Source organism: Anopheles funestus, chromosome 2RL, assembly GCF_943734845.2.
Source record: "Anopheles funestus chromosome 2RL, idAnoFuneDA-416_04, whole genome shotgun sequence".
Classification (NCBI taxonomy): domain Eukaryota; kingdom Metazoa; phylum Arthropoda; class Insecta; order Diptera; family Culicidae; genus Anopheles; species Anopheles funestus.
In genome coordinates, this window is record NC_064598.1 from 58,217,294 (window position 1) to 58,235,070 (window position 17,777).

Genomic DNA, 17,777 nt, shown 5'->3' on the forward strand with positions numbered 1-17,777 from the left:
TATGCACAGGTTTGCGAGTATGTTTTGGCTAACTGTATTTCCCTCGACCGCTTTCATCAATGGAAATAGTGTTATACTAAACTAAATAGAGGGTACATAAAAACCAGAATGTACTTACCGCTTTGTCATCCAATACGCAGAACCTTAATACAAATAAAATATTATAAAACACTTGATTTGCCTCCATACAAGTATGTTTGAATGTCGTTAGCCGTTAAAGGCAATAGCAAATATGATAGCCTTTATAACTATGTCCTGTAGAACATCATGTAGCGATAATGTGTTCTTAATAGCCGCATGGTACTGTCACCGTTCAGAAACCAACGTTGGTTTCCGACGATCGATTTAAGATTTTTATTGCTTCTTTGCGCTCATGCTTACGTCTGTAACATGTTTGGAATGAAAAGTACAATAATAATTCATTTAAAGTGCTCCTTTGCTTATATCACTTAAATAGGCAGGTTATTAATTCGTTTCGTAGCTAATAAGAGAATTCAGGACATGCCTGTGAATCTTAAAGCAAGCAAATACTGAAGAAATAACTCACTTTCTCGCTTACGGAGAATCTGTCCCATACCGGGCATCAAATTTTACAAAATCTGCGAAGTATAACTACAGGACAGTTGTTGCTTAAATAGATTAAATGTTAAAAAGCTAGTTTGACCGTGCTCGAGCTTCAATCTCTGCTACTAAAACTTCAATATCTACAGTAGAATTTGTTACATGTTTACGACACACGAAATAGAAGAAAATTATCTCAAATTTCGATGGATCATCGTTCTGCAAGTTCATGAGTTGCTTATTGCCAAATGTTGCGCCCTTCATAATATCAATTCCAATTCCTTCCAGAAACTTATCGTAGCTTATTAAATTAATGCATTAAGTAAAACTGTATCTAATAATACTGTGTGATTTTGTTTTTAGAAATACTCTTAACACGCACTGAAATAACTGATATTTACAACTGACTATCATGCACCGGCAGTATCTAATGGAGAATGAATCGGAACTGGGTTACTCACTGTTATTTTCTATTGTAGCATGGTGGTAAGAAACGTATAACGAGCGTCAGCGGAATGTTTGAATGCAAATAATATAGTCAGCATTGTGTAGTCAGTCTGAGACAATTTGTCCCGATTGTGTTTCCGATGACCTGTTATCAAACTGTTTATGGCTCGATTGTACTAATCTAACGATAAAACCTATATGGAGAGGATTCATATACCTGAATAACGAGTATACTTTTGTTTTGCGCGAATGATCCGTAACCTTTGATTCATTTCACAGTAGAGCTTCTGCACATTTCGCATTCGTTTTTTTATTCTATTATTTACACGTATATTCCTCGATGCTTCTTGTGCAGACTTCACACTTGACCTGGCAACACCACTGAAATTTACAATTACAGCGTTCCTTCACGATAATCTTCTTCGTGTTGTAACCTCTTCCGCAGCATAGTATGGAGCATCCATCTAGCCCAGAGGAAGTCTTATTACATACACGACCATGTGTTCCTAAAAAAAATATAAAAACAAAATTTATTGCAATTTGTTACGAAACTATACTCTAGCTTAATGGACCATATATAATAAAATACTTTTTAAAAAACTAAGCAATATGATCCTGCCGTTATATACGAATAAAAAAACTATACTGAAAGTTCTTACCTTGCCACATTAGTTGTCGATTGACTCGACACCAGTCTGGACTCTCGTCAAGATAGATGAGATCTAAAGCAGATGGTATTTTGTACCGTGGATCCTTTACCTGCAACCGACCACGTTTGTTTACTTTAACCTGCGTTGATTCGTCGTACTTTTCCCTCAAAAAGTCACCTTTGAAAATAAAAAACGCAACACGATTACTATTATGTTTTGCTTGATTTTTGTTTCATTTTCTCATTAAAATTATAACGATGGTACGTTTATGTAGCTTTAATCGGCTACGACAAATAAATCAATATTTACATAATTACTGTGTAATGGGTATGGAATGTACGATATTTAAATGAAGGCTAGTTTCATAGCGCTACACACAGTATACAATTGAAAAGAACATTAGTAGTAGGTTAACATATAAACAAGGCATACAATCAGCCTGTAGTAAGGACTGTAACTATTACAATGCGTGACAAGCCAGCATAGGAAGTACGCATTGCTGAAGAAATCGTAAACTTCAGAACATAACCAAAGATACGTGAATATAGACTGCTATGAATGAAACACTAAGTCAGTTTGAAAAAAGTTGTAAAATATTTTGAATGTTTAAACAAGAGGATTGAATCTACATTTTACTCAGAGTTAAGTTTGCAATGAAAACCAGCATTAACAACCGACTGTAACTTACCTATTTCTCTTATCGACGTCAGCTGTTGCCAACAGGTGATCAAACTACACGAACCCGATACTCCATGGCATTTGCAGATAATGCGTGATTTTTTAATGACGGCCTAAGCAATGATAAACAGTAAACAGTTAACATTTGTGTATAGTTTAAAGTCAAGCGACAATTCCCACAACGATCACTCAAGAAAGGGGTAGAGGCTAAAGTATCTTCTTTTTTTCAATCCCTTTCAAATTAAATCACATTTTTTGGGCACAAAAAAAAATAATGAACAACCAAATTTGTAATCATGTTGCCGGCTCCATTCTACTTGTGGGCTTAAAATAAATCGTATTAGTTTAGTGGTACGGGCCCTGTGTCTAGTTGAATAACCAACGTATCCTTTCACACACTCGCACACATACACCCCTTCGAAACCGACAACTGTGTAGCCAATATAAAGGGAAGTCCATTTGTGTTTTGCTTACCCGACGACCAGCTTCATTATTATGCAAATTCATCAGGGCTCGTGCCTTGGCCGACGCACTAAACTGTACACCGTTGAGCGTTTTCTCGGGTTTTCGGAATATCTTTTTCAATTTATCATAAATGTTGACGTTTTTCAGGTTGAATACCTCGGAGTTGGTGATTTCCTTGTTAATCCGTTCCTAATCATAATCACAAAAGATGAGAAGAAAAGAGGAAAACAAACCATGAGAAATGCATGAGATCTTTAAAAACCACACGGTCCCAGTTTGCCCTGGCACACGGTGGAATGGTTGGACGAGTTGGTGCTATCGCTCAACACGACTCGTAGCTAAACCTCCGCAACATCGTAGTGTGGGAAGCTAACTCTGCTTTATTGCGAGATAAGCAAACTCTTAGCACCTATATTATGCTCTTACCTGTAGGTCACTGATTTCCTTCGGATTAAGATTCGAGTTGGCGATCTCTTTTGCTATTTTATCCTGTAGCTTCTCTAGGTCCTCCGGTCGAAGAATCGTATCCGTTTCGTTCAGCATTACGCCCGCTTTGGTGGTATCGTTTAGTGCGTCCAATAGACGTTCGATTATTTTCGGATACTTGGCCGGAATTGATACTAAGCCACGTGTGCCCCGTTTTTTCTCCTTCTCACGAATGTCGATGAAAGTTTGCGTAAATCTAACGCGCGTAATGAGTCAGAATTTGATAAGGGGGAAAAAGCAAACCATTAGCATCAAATATACAGCTACACTGGCGAACGAAACTCAACCGTCCACAAGATGACAGATGAATTGCAATTTATATTGCTATTGTAGTCGTACAGGCGAACCTTACGCTTAAAAACTATGTGCACCACTTACGGTGAAAAATGTCCTTCGTAAATGTGTATCGTAGCGTAATAGAAAAGCTTGGGTTTTTGGTTTTGTGTTCGAATAAATTGTACGATTATGCTTAACTCGACAAATCGGGACGATAAATTCATCCAATTTTTATACTATGACTGGAACATGTACGTAAGGAACGTGTTGCGGCAGCAACGTTTTTTTTGGGCAAATCATTAAATACAAACATAAAACCAATGCTGATCATCAGAACTGAAACTAAATGAGGTTTAGTTGTTATATCAATTGTTCAAAGCATCAAATTGTCAAATATCAATACGTCAAATTATTTCTAAGAACTAGGTGATATTACTCTCTAATAATACCACAAGAATGTTCTAAGAACTGATTGGTATTACAGACAATAAAGTAATAATGTCCAACTTGCATAGTTTTTATGTACTTTAACATAGTTACATTTTGCCACCATTTGCACGAATGCCACTAAATGTGCAAAGAGCTGAACAGATACTTTGCTGTACAGTTTAGCCTACCCTAAACGACTTCCCCATTGACCAGCTGCCAAAAATTAACCTTAATCGCCCACAATTAGCAACAACTCATCCCGGTCGTTTGTACCGGGGTCTCTGCATAAAAAACTGCAAACACCCAGAGCGGTGTTTAGAAACACGTTTCACAAGATCAAACCTCTCGTACACTATCATTATGACAAGCATATGTAAATCCCTGCCAAAAAGATAATACAGGCATATGCACACGCTGCTGTTCTCGACGTCGAGTGTCATCGTGTGTTTTTGAAATATGGTGCGTCATAAGCATAAACCAAACTGGGTGTTTCTCGATCCCAGATCTTTTGCCGGCCTACAGTAGGGGTGTTACAAAATAACGACTAAACCGTGCACCTCTTGCATAGGATATTACATGCATAATAACCACTCTCGAGTCGAGTTCGTACTGCCCCAGTGCCAAGAACAGATCCGTGCGATTTGTACATTTGGCTTGTACTCACTTGTAGCCATACTCCATATCATCGCCGCATCCACCCCAGGTCCAGTCTTCGTTAAGCTTGGAGGGTCGACTGCTTCGTGAACAACCACAGGAAGCCAGTTGGCCATCACGGCAAGCCCGTGCAATAAAGCTAGACGCTGCAGCCGCGGCCATTGCATACACGAACGCCATCTCTGGAGATCCTAAAAATGGAATACAGCAAATGGTTACCTTTGCTTCTTGTCATCTACGCTTTACCAACCACAATATTTGAACATTGAGATTCGAACACATTTAACAATTGCATAAAATGTAGCGGAATAATGGCAATATCGTTAGTGTAAATATAGTTTGACTTACAATATTAACTATTATTTTGTTCAGATGGTATAGGCCCGATAGTGCTTGTGATAGCGACACCGATCTATCCCGTAACAGAACCGTTACAATATCATATCCAGACTGGTCTCTCGTAGAGGTAACAAAGGTTGACTGTTGGGCTACGTACTAAAATTATGTGTACTAATCATGTAATGTCAACTATCTTAGTAGGACGTTATGCCAAGAAGAATTAAAATAACTTTTCCTACCTATACGTTGAATTCGTAATATTGTAAAGAGAATTGATAAAATTTAGAATTAAATTTTCATGCAACGCATCAAACGACAAAAAATGAAAATACTTTTTGTTGTTACTTATTATTATTCCTTAATTCATATTTCGTCGTTAAATTATTCAAGTATGAAATTAACGCAAATGAGTTCCTTAAAACAATTACATTTACACGCATCGACTAAAACCAATGAACAAGGGACATTTCTGCACAATAAATACAGGAGAGCAATGCTTCATAGCTTTTATGATTATTCGAATTTTTACTCAGAACTTTACTAAGTACTCAGAACTACTTTCTTTTCTTTAGCTACAAATAAATCAATTTTATTAGCGATAGCAACGACGGTCTTTCACACGACAGGATCGGTACTATTCGGTGGGGTAAAATCTATACGTGGTAAAAAGTTTAGTAAGGCATGTCAAGAAGAAGAAAAAAATGAACCTCATAAATAGTGCAATTTCTGAATATACGATACATATACTTCATTCCATGTATTTGGAATTTTGAATATTGATAATTTGTAATTTATAATTAATATGCGGATAATTTTTTTTACATCAGCTGGTATTTCTCCACCATTTCAGATATTCCATTCTGATTCTCATCGTTGTTTACCAGAACTAGGAAAAAAGTGCGAATAAAAGTATGTTTAAAGAAGCATCACTTCTTTAAATCCACTTAGCCACTCTCAAATTTACTTTTTAATTCTTAAAATTTGGAAACTTGTACGCAGAACTGAACTATCCTGCTAAAGGTAAATAAAGTAAAGCAAAGCTAGTAATGGCAGGCTAACACCTGTTGAGGTTTTAGTTCCTCAAAAGAAGAAGACAATTTGAACAACTTTGAGTGTTTAAAAAAAAAATAAAATCTATTGTTACAAAAGCACAATGTTTATTTGGTTAAGCAGAAAAACTATCGTAGCTTTCAGTGGTCCGAATTGAATCAGTAAAACAATACATAAAATACTATATTGTTTATAACTGTTTGTTACTTTATTGCAAAAAAAAAGATGACGGATCGAATATTATCGGGAGCGGACTTTTCCTTAAGAAAAAGATGGACTATCCTGGTACGTAAAATAAATAAGTAAGTCCAACAGTTCTATGGCGCGCATGACCTAGTAAGTCGTCAAGCCAAAGAGAGGAAGAAACATTCAAAGTGCTTTGCGATTCTTCATGAATAGCGATTTCTAAGGTTATGCCGGCCATTTCTGGCTTACTAGAATTATTTTTACCTCGCAGCCAGATAGTCGGTCCTTGCTACGTCGGGGCGGGGGAGACGATCCGGATGGGATTTAATACCCGTTACTGTCTTGTGAAACCGACCCTGATTATCACATACCCCGCCGGGCCTCCCAAAGCTGCGTGTACTATACATACCTTTTATGCATTTCACCATTATCTGGTATTTGTGTTTAAAATTAATTTTATATTCATAATTACTACTTTAAGCCTAAAGTAAACAGCAGATACGTGCGTTATCAGAGGTCATCATATTCTTCTCACCAGTGCCCAACAGGGAAAAAAACTTATTTCATATTTAGCCACATGCAGAAGAGTTCATCCACACACATATTTTTTTATTGTGTGCGTTTTGTGTGTAAAATTATGTACCGTTCTAATGTACAAAATCAATTAACTGATAATATACAACATTACATTTTATAGCTGGTTAGGTTCATTGCTTTCCAAAAATATTTGTGCAAGCATGGATATCATACATCGTTCATTCAAAAACGACGCAAAACCAAAAACAGTCCATAATGATGTCTTACATGAAACGTATATAAATGATTCACCTTGCTACAAAATTTCACACGATCATTACTCCGATTTACGGTTGCGTGATGCGTAATATCCATCACATTTTTATGAGCACATCATTTTGGCTTGATTTTTACACATTTACCACAAATTTGCTGTCATCTTCGGGTGCTAATCAAAGTTTTGGCTCTTTTTGATTTGTCAAAACATGGAAGGCAAAGGCGTTCTTGGTGAGTCAAATCTGATTAACGCTGAACCGAATAGTATATGGGCAGACGGTGCTACTGAATTTCTGAAATCACATTGTAAAGACAGAAGGGTAGTAATTTCGTCCTTGTTTCTTTAAGCAGGACGAGCGAATGGCTCCAAAAACTCCGATGGATTTTGCAAGCGAACCCAAGCAAGTCAACTGTTATTGTAATATTTGTGAGTAAATCTTTTGTAAGCGTAATGAAGTTCATCTCATTTTCGTAACGAATGGGAGCCGTTTTCCGGTTGGATGGTTGGCTGCTTGGAGTGATATGCCATGCTTGGGATTTTCTTTCCTTTACAATGTTTGTTTCTACTGCAGCCCCGAGCTTTTGCCTTTGCGGCTCTCAACCGCATCATTCTTTTGCTTTTCTACAATGTTATCCTTGTAGGAGAACGTACCACAATGTGACCAGGCAGGCAGGCAGGCTGGTCGGCTGGAGGCAATGAAGCGGCCGTGGTGGCCGAAGTGCGGTCTTCCAAGGAATTCATTAAATTTGCATTATTCTATGAAAAAGCAATGATGCTACTTTATTAACCGTACTTTGGGTATATGCGTCCCAATTGGTATTTGCCATAATGTTAGCCACAAATTAAAGTAAATAAGCAAAACAAAGCGCGTTATATGCTTTGTATATGAGAACAGCATGCGGCTGAAGTATAACGTATAGCGCTACAAAACAAACCACAGTTTGAAATATTCTCAAATACTTTAACCTATTATAGTCCTCAAAGTGGCTGCTACTACTATTATCAAACCGATTGTTATTTCTTTATTTTGAAAACAAAAATGAAATTCATTCTATTCAATTAAATATTGAACTTTTTCACAAAAAAAACGTAGGACAGGGTTTTGTTACACAACCAAAAACCTTTTCATACCCTCGATCTCGGGGGTTTTTCTGTTGCTCGTATCTTATTAATTGAATATTATAGTATCTAACCCAGACCTCATTAAAATTTGTAATGAATCTACGAACCAAGAACATGTCTGCATCTAGTGCAAAGCCGCAGAAGATACGACGACAAAAAAAAAACACATCAAGAAAACAGGTGGTTGGGTTAAGCATGAGCCAACGAAAGACGAACTTTCTTCATCATTCCACAAGTAAATTTAAATATACAAAACCGACGGCATCTGTATCTGCCTTCTCTAAGGGTAGACGTAGCCTAATAGGGGCGTTTCCCTTCAATGGAACGATCTGCGATGAAGATGAAATATCATCAACAACAAAAAATCTCTGTAAAACCCGCACAATTATGAGAAGCCTGTATACACTTCAATATCGTTTGAATCACAACGACGAATCAAATCCGCAGCCCTTTGGGTTTGGAAACAGTCACTGAATGCTCATGACAACGTGATTTCGTTACTAATTGACCACCTGTTGCAATGACTCGAACCTGTATCGTACATCTCTTTGTGTACATCTTACATTGGAAGGATAGCACACACTGTTTTCTATCTTCTTTACACTTTAGTTGCGAAAAAAGAAAACAGATAACGATCATATGGCACAGTTATTGAAATGTAAGGGAAACATTTTTACGAATCTATAATTTGCTGTAACTAGAAAGTGTTCCGTTTTACGTTACTATGTTCTCTCTCTCTCGCAAAACATAGCAGACAAAAACCCATTGGAACGTACGAGTGTGGCAGCTTAAAACGTCACATCAGTTGCAGTAGTGCATATGCACCCTTTTTTTTGGCCGGACCCGTTTTGTGACAAAACACCAACAATGGTTTAGTGTGGCCGACCACACACATGTACAACACGGTCACATGGGGCGCAGAAGAATCATTTTTACTGTGTTATCAATTGCTTACAACAACAAAGGGTGTCCTTAATTTTGCATCGCTAGTCAGTTACCTAGAAAATCCAAGCTATGTCCATGACCACGGACAGGCAACGGCAGACGGGTAAGCATTGCAACTTTAGGCCCTGGTCACGCCATTTCATGCGTAGAAAATTGGAAATTGGTTACGGACTTGTTCTAGAAACGAACAAATGGGACACCGGGTGTTCCATGTTCATATTTTTCCAGGGTAGTTTTCTTCTGCTAATGTACCGTAACATCCATGTAGGTTCGTCGTACTTAGTGGTAACTTTGGTGTAGTTTTTTTTTGTTTTGTTTTTCATGGGTGGTCGTAGACCACCAGCATTCATCGGTATAAATGTTTTTTTTCTCGTTTGTGCACGCGCTGTGGCGGCCATTTGCGTAAACGAATGATTTCAATCTACAAGCAGGCCAATAGTATGTTAGTATGTTAAAAAATAATATTGTTACAAAAATATTGATTGATAAAACATACTGATATAGCCAAGAACAGAAGTAAACGCGAAATACGCGTAACTTTCGAGAAATAATGGTTTTAGACACAGCATTTCTGACGAATTTGCTGCAAAATTAAGTGAAGTCTATACTACTTAAACGCAAGCTTCATTTTAACCAAATTTAATATCTGATTTGGGCGATTTTGCAAAGCTGAACAGGGAACCACTCAGAGACTCATCTCAGCATAGACTTGGTTCAAATTCATATGTCACTGGACTGTATAATAGATTACAGAAACGACGCATTAATTGTAAAGCTTGTCAATAGTTATTGCAACAAATCTGAACCCATCAGTGCTCTGGGCCCGTACCGATTGTTGTCGAAAACAGTCATTCTATGTTAGCTGCCATTGCCATCATACTGCACATACCCTATCATGTAAATCAATGCTCCCCTAGCTTTTTAGTACCGCGGACCACTTTTTGTTCGACATAAGCATATCGCGGCCCACATGTGCCATCTATGAACGAACTCGTAATGTATGTATACCACTGTTTAGACGATTTTTAAATAAAACATTAGCAAAATTATAATTGTCCACAATCTGACACATCGAGAAGCGTAGAATGATTTCGTTACGTAAAAACGCTTGAAATGGTAAACAAAAAGTGTTAAAATAATCGGTCCAACGACCGAAAATGTCTTCCGCGGACCACTTCTACTTGGCCACGGACACAAGTGGTCCGCGAACCATAGGTTGGGGACCACTGATGTACATAGCTACCTAGGGTAAACACACTAAACTATTGTAATCTAATCCTTCCTTGTTGTTTTGGTGAGATCATCTTAAAATTGCTCTTTTCCAATGTCATTAACAAATTAATCTATGAAATGAATTTAAGCAGCAGTGCTAGGTATTTGCTTTTCATCTTCATCACACTACGGTCAGCCGTGTTTAATCACACTAAAACACACCTACGTTTGTGCTCTAGATAGATGGGTTTCTGCCTTGTGCTGCCTTGTGTAGATGCAAATGTTACTTCATCCGTGGTAGGGTTTGTTTCAATTACTTTCCTTTCCATTGCGCTTTTGTTGCACAAGAGCGAACATTGATGGTGTGCCGAACTAGAACTCGATTGCCTAAGCTTAAATATTACTGTTGTTTACTCACCTATATTTGATATGGGTCCGAAAACGGTATCATCATTTACGATGCTGCAATTCCACCGTCGGTTCCGGAACTGATGTTTGCATTCCTTCAACGATAGCGGGAAACGATAGAGTACGAACGGTTAGAGTACAGAATAGAAGATAGCAACAAGCACATCTACTAGCTACAACTATGCTCAACACTGATGCATTCCTGATCAATCACTGCACCAGCAGTTGCTTCAGCCTTCCCTTTCCCCAAACACACACACAGACAAGTGCGGACAGTCAAGGATCAGCATTCCTGTTCCAACAGAACAACATTCCTTTTCATCAGAGATACCCAATTGAAATGCTCACCTGTATGGCTGCCCGAGCTCCACGACTGATTGCTGGCATAATGCTCGTGTGCTGAGCACACAGTTTCTGTTGCCCGCCACTTAGTGCGCTGAGCGTGTAGCATAGATCCGGATTCAAATCCACAATATCTTTCTCATTGCCATCCGCTGATAAAGTCCGATTACGGTAATTGTGACTTCTATTGTTGTTCTCACCGGATCCTTCATTCGTGAGTTGGTCCATTGTGCCGGTTAACGACTCCAAAGAACCGACCGCCGCCATTCGACTTTCGTACCGTCCATCTCTGCCAATCTGTCCATGCAGCCGTCCGGTGGAAGCGTACAATTGCTGTTGTTGTTGTTGTTGTTGTTGTTTGCTGACTGCCAGCTGTATGCCACCATTCTCATTGCGCCGCACACGAGAGGATGATGAAGACCTCTTCCGGCTTCCGGTGGAACGTCCTGGCTTGGTAAGCCGTACGCCAACCTTCACCTCTTGTCGGTGCGCGTCACTACTGCTGGTACGCTCAATATCATCCATTTGTAGTACCGAAGCGTCGTCGTTCAATATTACCGTTTTTGGCTGTTCTTTTGGCCCATTGAGTTTGATGGGTTTTTGCTTTCCTCCCCGACGCTTACCATTTTTACGTTGTTTCTTTTTCCCTTCCCCTTTCGCCGCGGTCGGTTTTGGTGATGACGGTGACGTTTCGTTTAACTTCGGTCCATTCATGTTCCACCGCTGCTGCTCTTCGATCTCGACCGATCCCGCACGGATTGGGAATCCTTTCCTTTTATTCGTAGCGCCACTAGTTCTCATATGCGCAGTTGTACGAACCGTTTGATTGTTTCTAGCATTGGTTAGAATGCCAACCTCCGGGCCGGGTCCGCTTCGTTGCTCACTTTTGCTGCTAGCAGATGCCATTGATTTATGTCCAAACTTTCTTATAACATTTTTTTCCCTCGTTTCGCGCATTCTGGAAAACGGTGAACCATTGTCGACCTGGGATATAGCCGTCATCTTAGCGCTATCGGCAGCCACACGATTGGCAGATTCGTTCAAGTTGTGCTCCTTATCGCTGACAGTTTCACTTGTTTGATCGTTCTGCAAAAATACTTGCGGCACGATAGTGATTTTTTCCGCTTTGAACGCTTGCAGTCCCTCCTCTTTCTTGTCAGACATTATGTCGTGCGAGTCCGGGAATGCTTTCTTTGGCACATTGATCGAGGAGGAGATCTGAGACCGGACCCCGGACCGATTGTTTGTGGTATTTGTTTCCCCTTTCGTGCTTTGGCCACGATTCGACGGGGCAAAGTTTCGATACTCCTTCACATCCTTTGAGGAGGATCCAGTTGCCAACGATAAATGATGCGGTGAAACTGTTGCCGGCGTAGTGGTTGCCGCATTCTGTCCGATTCTTTCAGTTCCGTTTTTCTGCAGCGAGGGAAATACTACAAATTTGCTTTGAAAGTTTTTATCGGATTGAGTCAAATTTTGCAACATCAAAATATGCCGTTTCAGATCGTCGATATTGGTAGACGAACCGTGGAATACGGATGAAGTTTTTTCCTTTTCGTTCGTGGACGTTTTCAGCGCCAGTGGAATGATATACTTGCGCTCCTTTTTACCATTGCCGTCACTTCCATCATCGTCGGATATCATATGATCTCCGGAACCTAGTACACTCGGTGTATGGGGAGTTTTGCTCCTCATGGACAATATCGGTCGTACACCGGGCTCTCCGTCGTTGCCGTTGCTTTTCTCAAAGTGGTTCACAAACGAGGGGGCTACGGTGGTGAGGAAGGTTATCGAAGCATTACCACCGCCGAACGCACTCTCGGCGCTAAAGACTGGTGGCGCAGCAGCAGGTGGTGTGTTAGTGCTGCCGGCAGTAGTGCCTAGCCTACCGCCAACCGCCCCTTTGGGAGTTGCGAACGGATCTGTTCTTGTGTTTTTATTTTCAGCATTACCGTCGATCGGTCGGATGAAATGATCGAGGTTATGTACCGATTTAAGCTTGTTCCGTATGTCTGTAAGATTCAGCAACACGCTATTATTGGATAGCACCTCCTGTTCCGCTCGGAACACAATAAAAGGAGAATTGATTCCCAGGGATCTGCAAAAATAATAAACGATAGATGAGAAAACATTCGAAATTAGAAATGGAACTAACATTAGAACACTAATTACAAAATTCCCACCTCTTTGTGCGGGATTTATGTAAAACTCAAAATCTTCAATTACATATTCCTTTATGTATTTGAATCGAATTAGCTAGGTTCAATTTTATTAAATATCCTCTCTTCTTGGAAATCCCCAAAAATATTGGTTTCTGCAATATTGTAACATTGCTTTGTGCTCAGCTGCTTCAAACGTTCCGCCAATGGATTCGCCACAGTAAAATAAACCGAAAGCTGCTTAAAATTAGAATAACTTCTTGATATATCCGGCTGGTTTCTTAGATACTCCAAATCAATTATATGTAGCAATCATGTTAAAGATCTTGTTTGCTAAGCGTGTTGTGAAAAGTAATAAGAAATCATTTCAATGAACTGTAATGAACTCATAGCAGTAACTCGCCGTTTCGTGTTCGCACCTTGTTGCAATTAAAATGATGAACCACACGAAGCAATATAATTAAATTTATTATTTCTTTTTCTTCTGGACAAGTTTTTGGAAGTTACTGTTTTTTTTTTATTCCATACCTTGCTCTTTCGATAACATTGATCGATTACATTATTCCTCATCTGGGATGAAACAATGGACTTTTTTGTTGTTGCAGAGCTTGTGATATGTGTGTGTGTGTGTTTTTTTTCTTCTCTAAATGCGCATATATTATTCTGATATTGTTCCGTAGTTGTGAATTCGTGAATAGTGCAGGGTACAATTTGGTGAAACCCCTTTTTTGTAACTAAAGGGCTCGGAGGTACCACGTAGGACCAATATTCCACCAATCAGACGTAGGGATTCATCAACAACCCGTGTGCAGAGCGCATTATTGTATCACGATTTACCATATAAACTTACGGAAGCGCTTGAGAAAAAGCCGAGTCGACCCGTTAAAAAAGGTTTTCGGGCGAAGCTGATTTAAATCCACCCGGAATATCGTCATCTCCGCCAGCTGTTACCAGGGTTGTTTTCCAGAAGCCTTTTGTCTGTATCAAAGGCAAAGAAAGCGGATTACCGATATCATATTGCCGAGTGAAACTCTGATGGCTGTAACGAGCCAATCCTTCCGTGCCGTGCCGAAAATATTACTACGACGCCTTGGCACTCTGGGTCTCTCGAACTAGGGGAAGAAGTCAACAATGTAAGGATTGTACGTGGCTGCATTTAGCAAATAGAACGTTTTTTGCCGCAGTACTGTTTGCTGTGAGGTAAGCTTAATCCTTAATAGCAGATAATTATTAGCGTTATTTGAGTTTTTTTTACTTGTTTTGTTTGAAAACCGTTGAGCATTGTATTGGAAAAGTGAGGCTTGTCTATTTAAGGATCGACGTGCTGTTGTTGAGTAATTGTAATTAATTTGAACTGACAAGCGCGATAAAAAATTGTAAACGTTTTCAATCATTCTAGCTTAAGTTACCCAATTTTACACAAGGAGTAGAAAATGTGCACTTTTGTCATTGTCATCAGCCTGGACGAACCTGGTGTCAAGCCGATGCTGCTCCACACGGTGAAGCAAATTAACTTCATTTATTGTGTGCGAGCCATTCCTTACAACCCAATTTATATCACTTTCTTCGTTCGTCTTACTGTTTGTTGCGCTTAGAGGCAGAGAAATCGGGAAGCGCACTTCTAACACCTCTGCACTACGTTTAATCCAAATCTCCGGTATAATCATCAAGACATAACGAAGTCAGAACGCTGCAAATGCATGTGTAATCGTCACACATCCTCTCATGGACATTGCTCACGATTCACAAACATTTTACAAATCGTCTTTAGATGAGTTTAAAGTGGCTATTAAACTGAAGCGCTACAGAGTGAATAAAAATGACTCGTAATGTTAATGTTAATGAAACAAATACTACGGAATATGTTGTAAATATATATATAACCAAACGGTGTATGAACTAAACTAAAAAGCTACACAAAACATGTTCAATGTAGTGTTCGCTATTATAATGAGACCATTTGGTTTGCTGTATCAATTTTGTACAAGCAATATAAACGTTTTAATCTGTTAAGTTTACATATTGTGCAATTGGTAATCGCATGACAAAATCATGTCTTTGTTGCAACGTTTCTAAATTTTTTTTTTTATTTGTAGCAAATTATATTCCGGAACAAAATTAGATCCGATTCCAATTCCTACTGTGTGCTATTTCAAATATTAATCACGGTACTACTACTAGAATGCTTGCTTCAAAGGATGTAAAATTTTTATTTCTATTGAATATATTAACTTTAGTCTCTACTGATCAAAAATATATAAAACATCCACAAAATAAAAAAGTTTGCTTTATGAGACTGCATAGACTGCAATAAAATATTAATATTTCTAACCAAAACTGTTTTTGAATTTAAAAGTCAATGCATTTTTTATTGTAATGCTTGTTTGGTATTTTTTTGCTTTTCTTCGTAAACCATACGTGCACAGGCAATCTTATGTAAAGCTTACAGTATATGTATATATTTTTTTACAGTTCATTTTTAGACGGAAGTCTAAAACAATAAACAGTTATGTTCGTTTCATAGCTTCATTGTGAATATCTGGGCTACATTATGGATAGTTTGCAAGACAAAGAATATTCACTCATAACTTGTACAGCTTTATAGTGCTGGTAAAACACTATTTCTGTAAATAGTGTCACACACTTGAACACGTATTGGACGGTTAACAATAGGGCTTCTTAAAATTTACTTCCGGATGAAAAATTTTGAAAAAATAACAAACACATGTTGTATGCTGATCTGTTTCACTCACATCCAAGTCGGAATTCCTTGTCCTAGCGCAACTCCCAACACACTCGTGCTACTGGTCGTACCGAGGATGGACGTAGCAATCCACAGTAAAATAATCCAACTGCAGCTACTTTCGATGCCAGCGGCCATCATGGTTGGTTTTTTGGATGATGATTTTCTCGTTTTACACATTTTGCTTTCCACAGACACTGTTTGACACTAGTTTCTTGATCACACTAAAGCCATTTGCGTACCTTACTACGAATACACTTACACCAGTTTGGATGCGTTAAATAAACAAACAAATCTGTTTTGAATTTTCACGGTTTCACTTTCTGGGCACGTCTCTCTGTGTGCACAAAACACACAAAGCATAAGCTAATGTATTGCACAAAACTATTGATTTTATTTTTTATTGGAATGCAGATTTATTTTCTGGCATCGCTACTCCCGAACCTAACAACACCTTTCTGCCACGGGTGTACGAAAGATGCAAAGATCAGTCGCGATGTTCTTGTCAAGAAACAAGCGGTTTAGTTGGTACAGATGTAATATCATAAACATAGAGGAAGATCTTTCTGTAGCACACATTGTTGAGAACTTTCACTTTTCATCTACAATACACACATTTCGTCTACAAATCCATGGGTATGAAATGATTTGTAAAATTATTTAAAATAGTTTACATTCACGCTTCTGAATGGAATGGAACACGATGCGCGTACAAGAGTTTTTTTTTCTATTTATACACGATATTACACCTTTTTTAAATGCACAAAACTTACACACGTTCTACTGTATACAATTTACAGGATGTTAAATCCAGATTGAAATGCATTACGTTACAGGAACCACCTACGAAATTCAAACCAACAACACAATGAACGAGATCAACAATACCACTTTGTGTAAATGTGGAATTATGTCGTTTTTTAAGCGCTGCGTAATGCTACCGCGCCTTGAATGTGGTATCGGTAAAAAGTATACGTTTCACTATAGTAACTTTTCCTCATCCTCCTTTTCTAACTTTGCCAAGCTTTTGTGTATCTCGAGTCGCCGGATGGAGCTGTACGATCGTGTAGCTTTATTAAACGATCTGGAAAAAGGTTTGCGGGATTACCTACTTGTGGCGGAGGTAACACTTGTTTTTTTTTTCGTATTTTATTCACACCGTTCACTTTTATCCGTTTCCGTGGCAACCAATCACCAACCTCAGAATGGCATTGCATTTATTCCACTTCTTCAAGTTTCACGAGTTCAAGCTCCCAGCATATATAAGCGCAAAAATGTGAAGCGTGTCAACTGTTTCTGACTGTGCTGCCGCAATGTAACAACAGTGGTGAAACTGTTTCTGTCCGCACGGTTGTGAATTATATCGCGTCATCACCACATTCCTCCAATACGCGTTTAATTAATTTCTTTGTTATTTAGCTCTTGACCGAAGCCCGACGGACGAACCGATCTAGTATGAGGAGTCTCTAAGGCTTGCTGTTTACAACTCAACACGGAACACGGCAGCACCAACAGATCTCAACATGACTGAATATTTACTACTCTGAGCAAGCACAGCATCTCTTCTAGCTGACTATATGCAGCTCCAGCAACATAAAACATTCATATTCCAGCCGAGCCGAGCAGGAGAGAAAAAACTCTCTCAACATGTACGAGCATATGCTCTTGCAAACAATAGGGTGCTTCTGCTCACTCTTACGGATATCAAGCAGCAGCCGTTGTGTGCAGACATCTCGCTCTACACAGGGCACGTCAGCTCAGTTGCATTTTAACTCGAGCTGAAGTTTTGTGCATTGAAACATAGATTTTGTTTTGTGCTAACAGTTGAATTG

General features: G+C 38.9%; 1 protein-coding gene across 4 annotated transcripts; it reads right to left on the bottom strand.

Annotated features, from left to right (window-relative positions):
* Positions 1-301: 301 nt before the first annotated feature.
* On the bottom strand, positions 302-17,532 carry LOC125766064 (protein Wnt-5). Of its 4 annotated transcripts, none has more exons than XM_049431651.1 (10): positions 17,392-17,532; positions 15,956-16,191; positions 11,050-13,141; positions 10,712-10,796; positions 4,657-4,837; positions 3,228-3,483; positions 2,811-2,990; positions 2,347-2,449; positions 1,668-1,835; positions 302-1,514 (listed from the first exon to the last, which is right to left on the bottom strand). In XM_049431651.1, the coding sequence occupies exons 2-10, from the start codon at positions 16,123-16,125 to the stop codon at positions 1,327-1,329; spliced, it is 3,423 nt and encodes a 1,140-aa protein (XP_049287608.1). In that variant the 5' UTR covers positions 16,126-16,191; positions 17,392-17,532; the 3' UTR covers positions 302-1,326. The 4 variants fall into 4 exon arrangements, with proteins under 4 accessions (XP_049287608.1, XP_049287607.1, XP_049287605.1 ...); XM_049431650.1 differs by having other exon boundaries at positions 15,956-16,202; XM_049431648.1 differs by having other exon boundaries at positions 15,956-16,788.
* Positions 17,533-17,777: the final 245 nt, after the last annotated feature.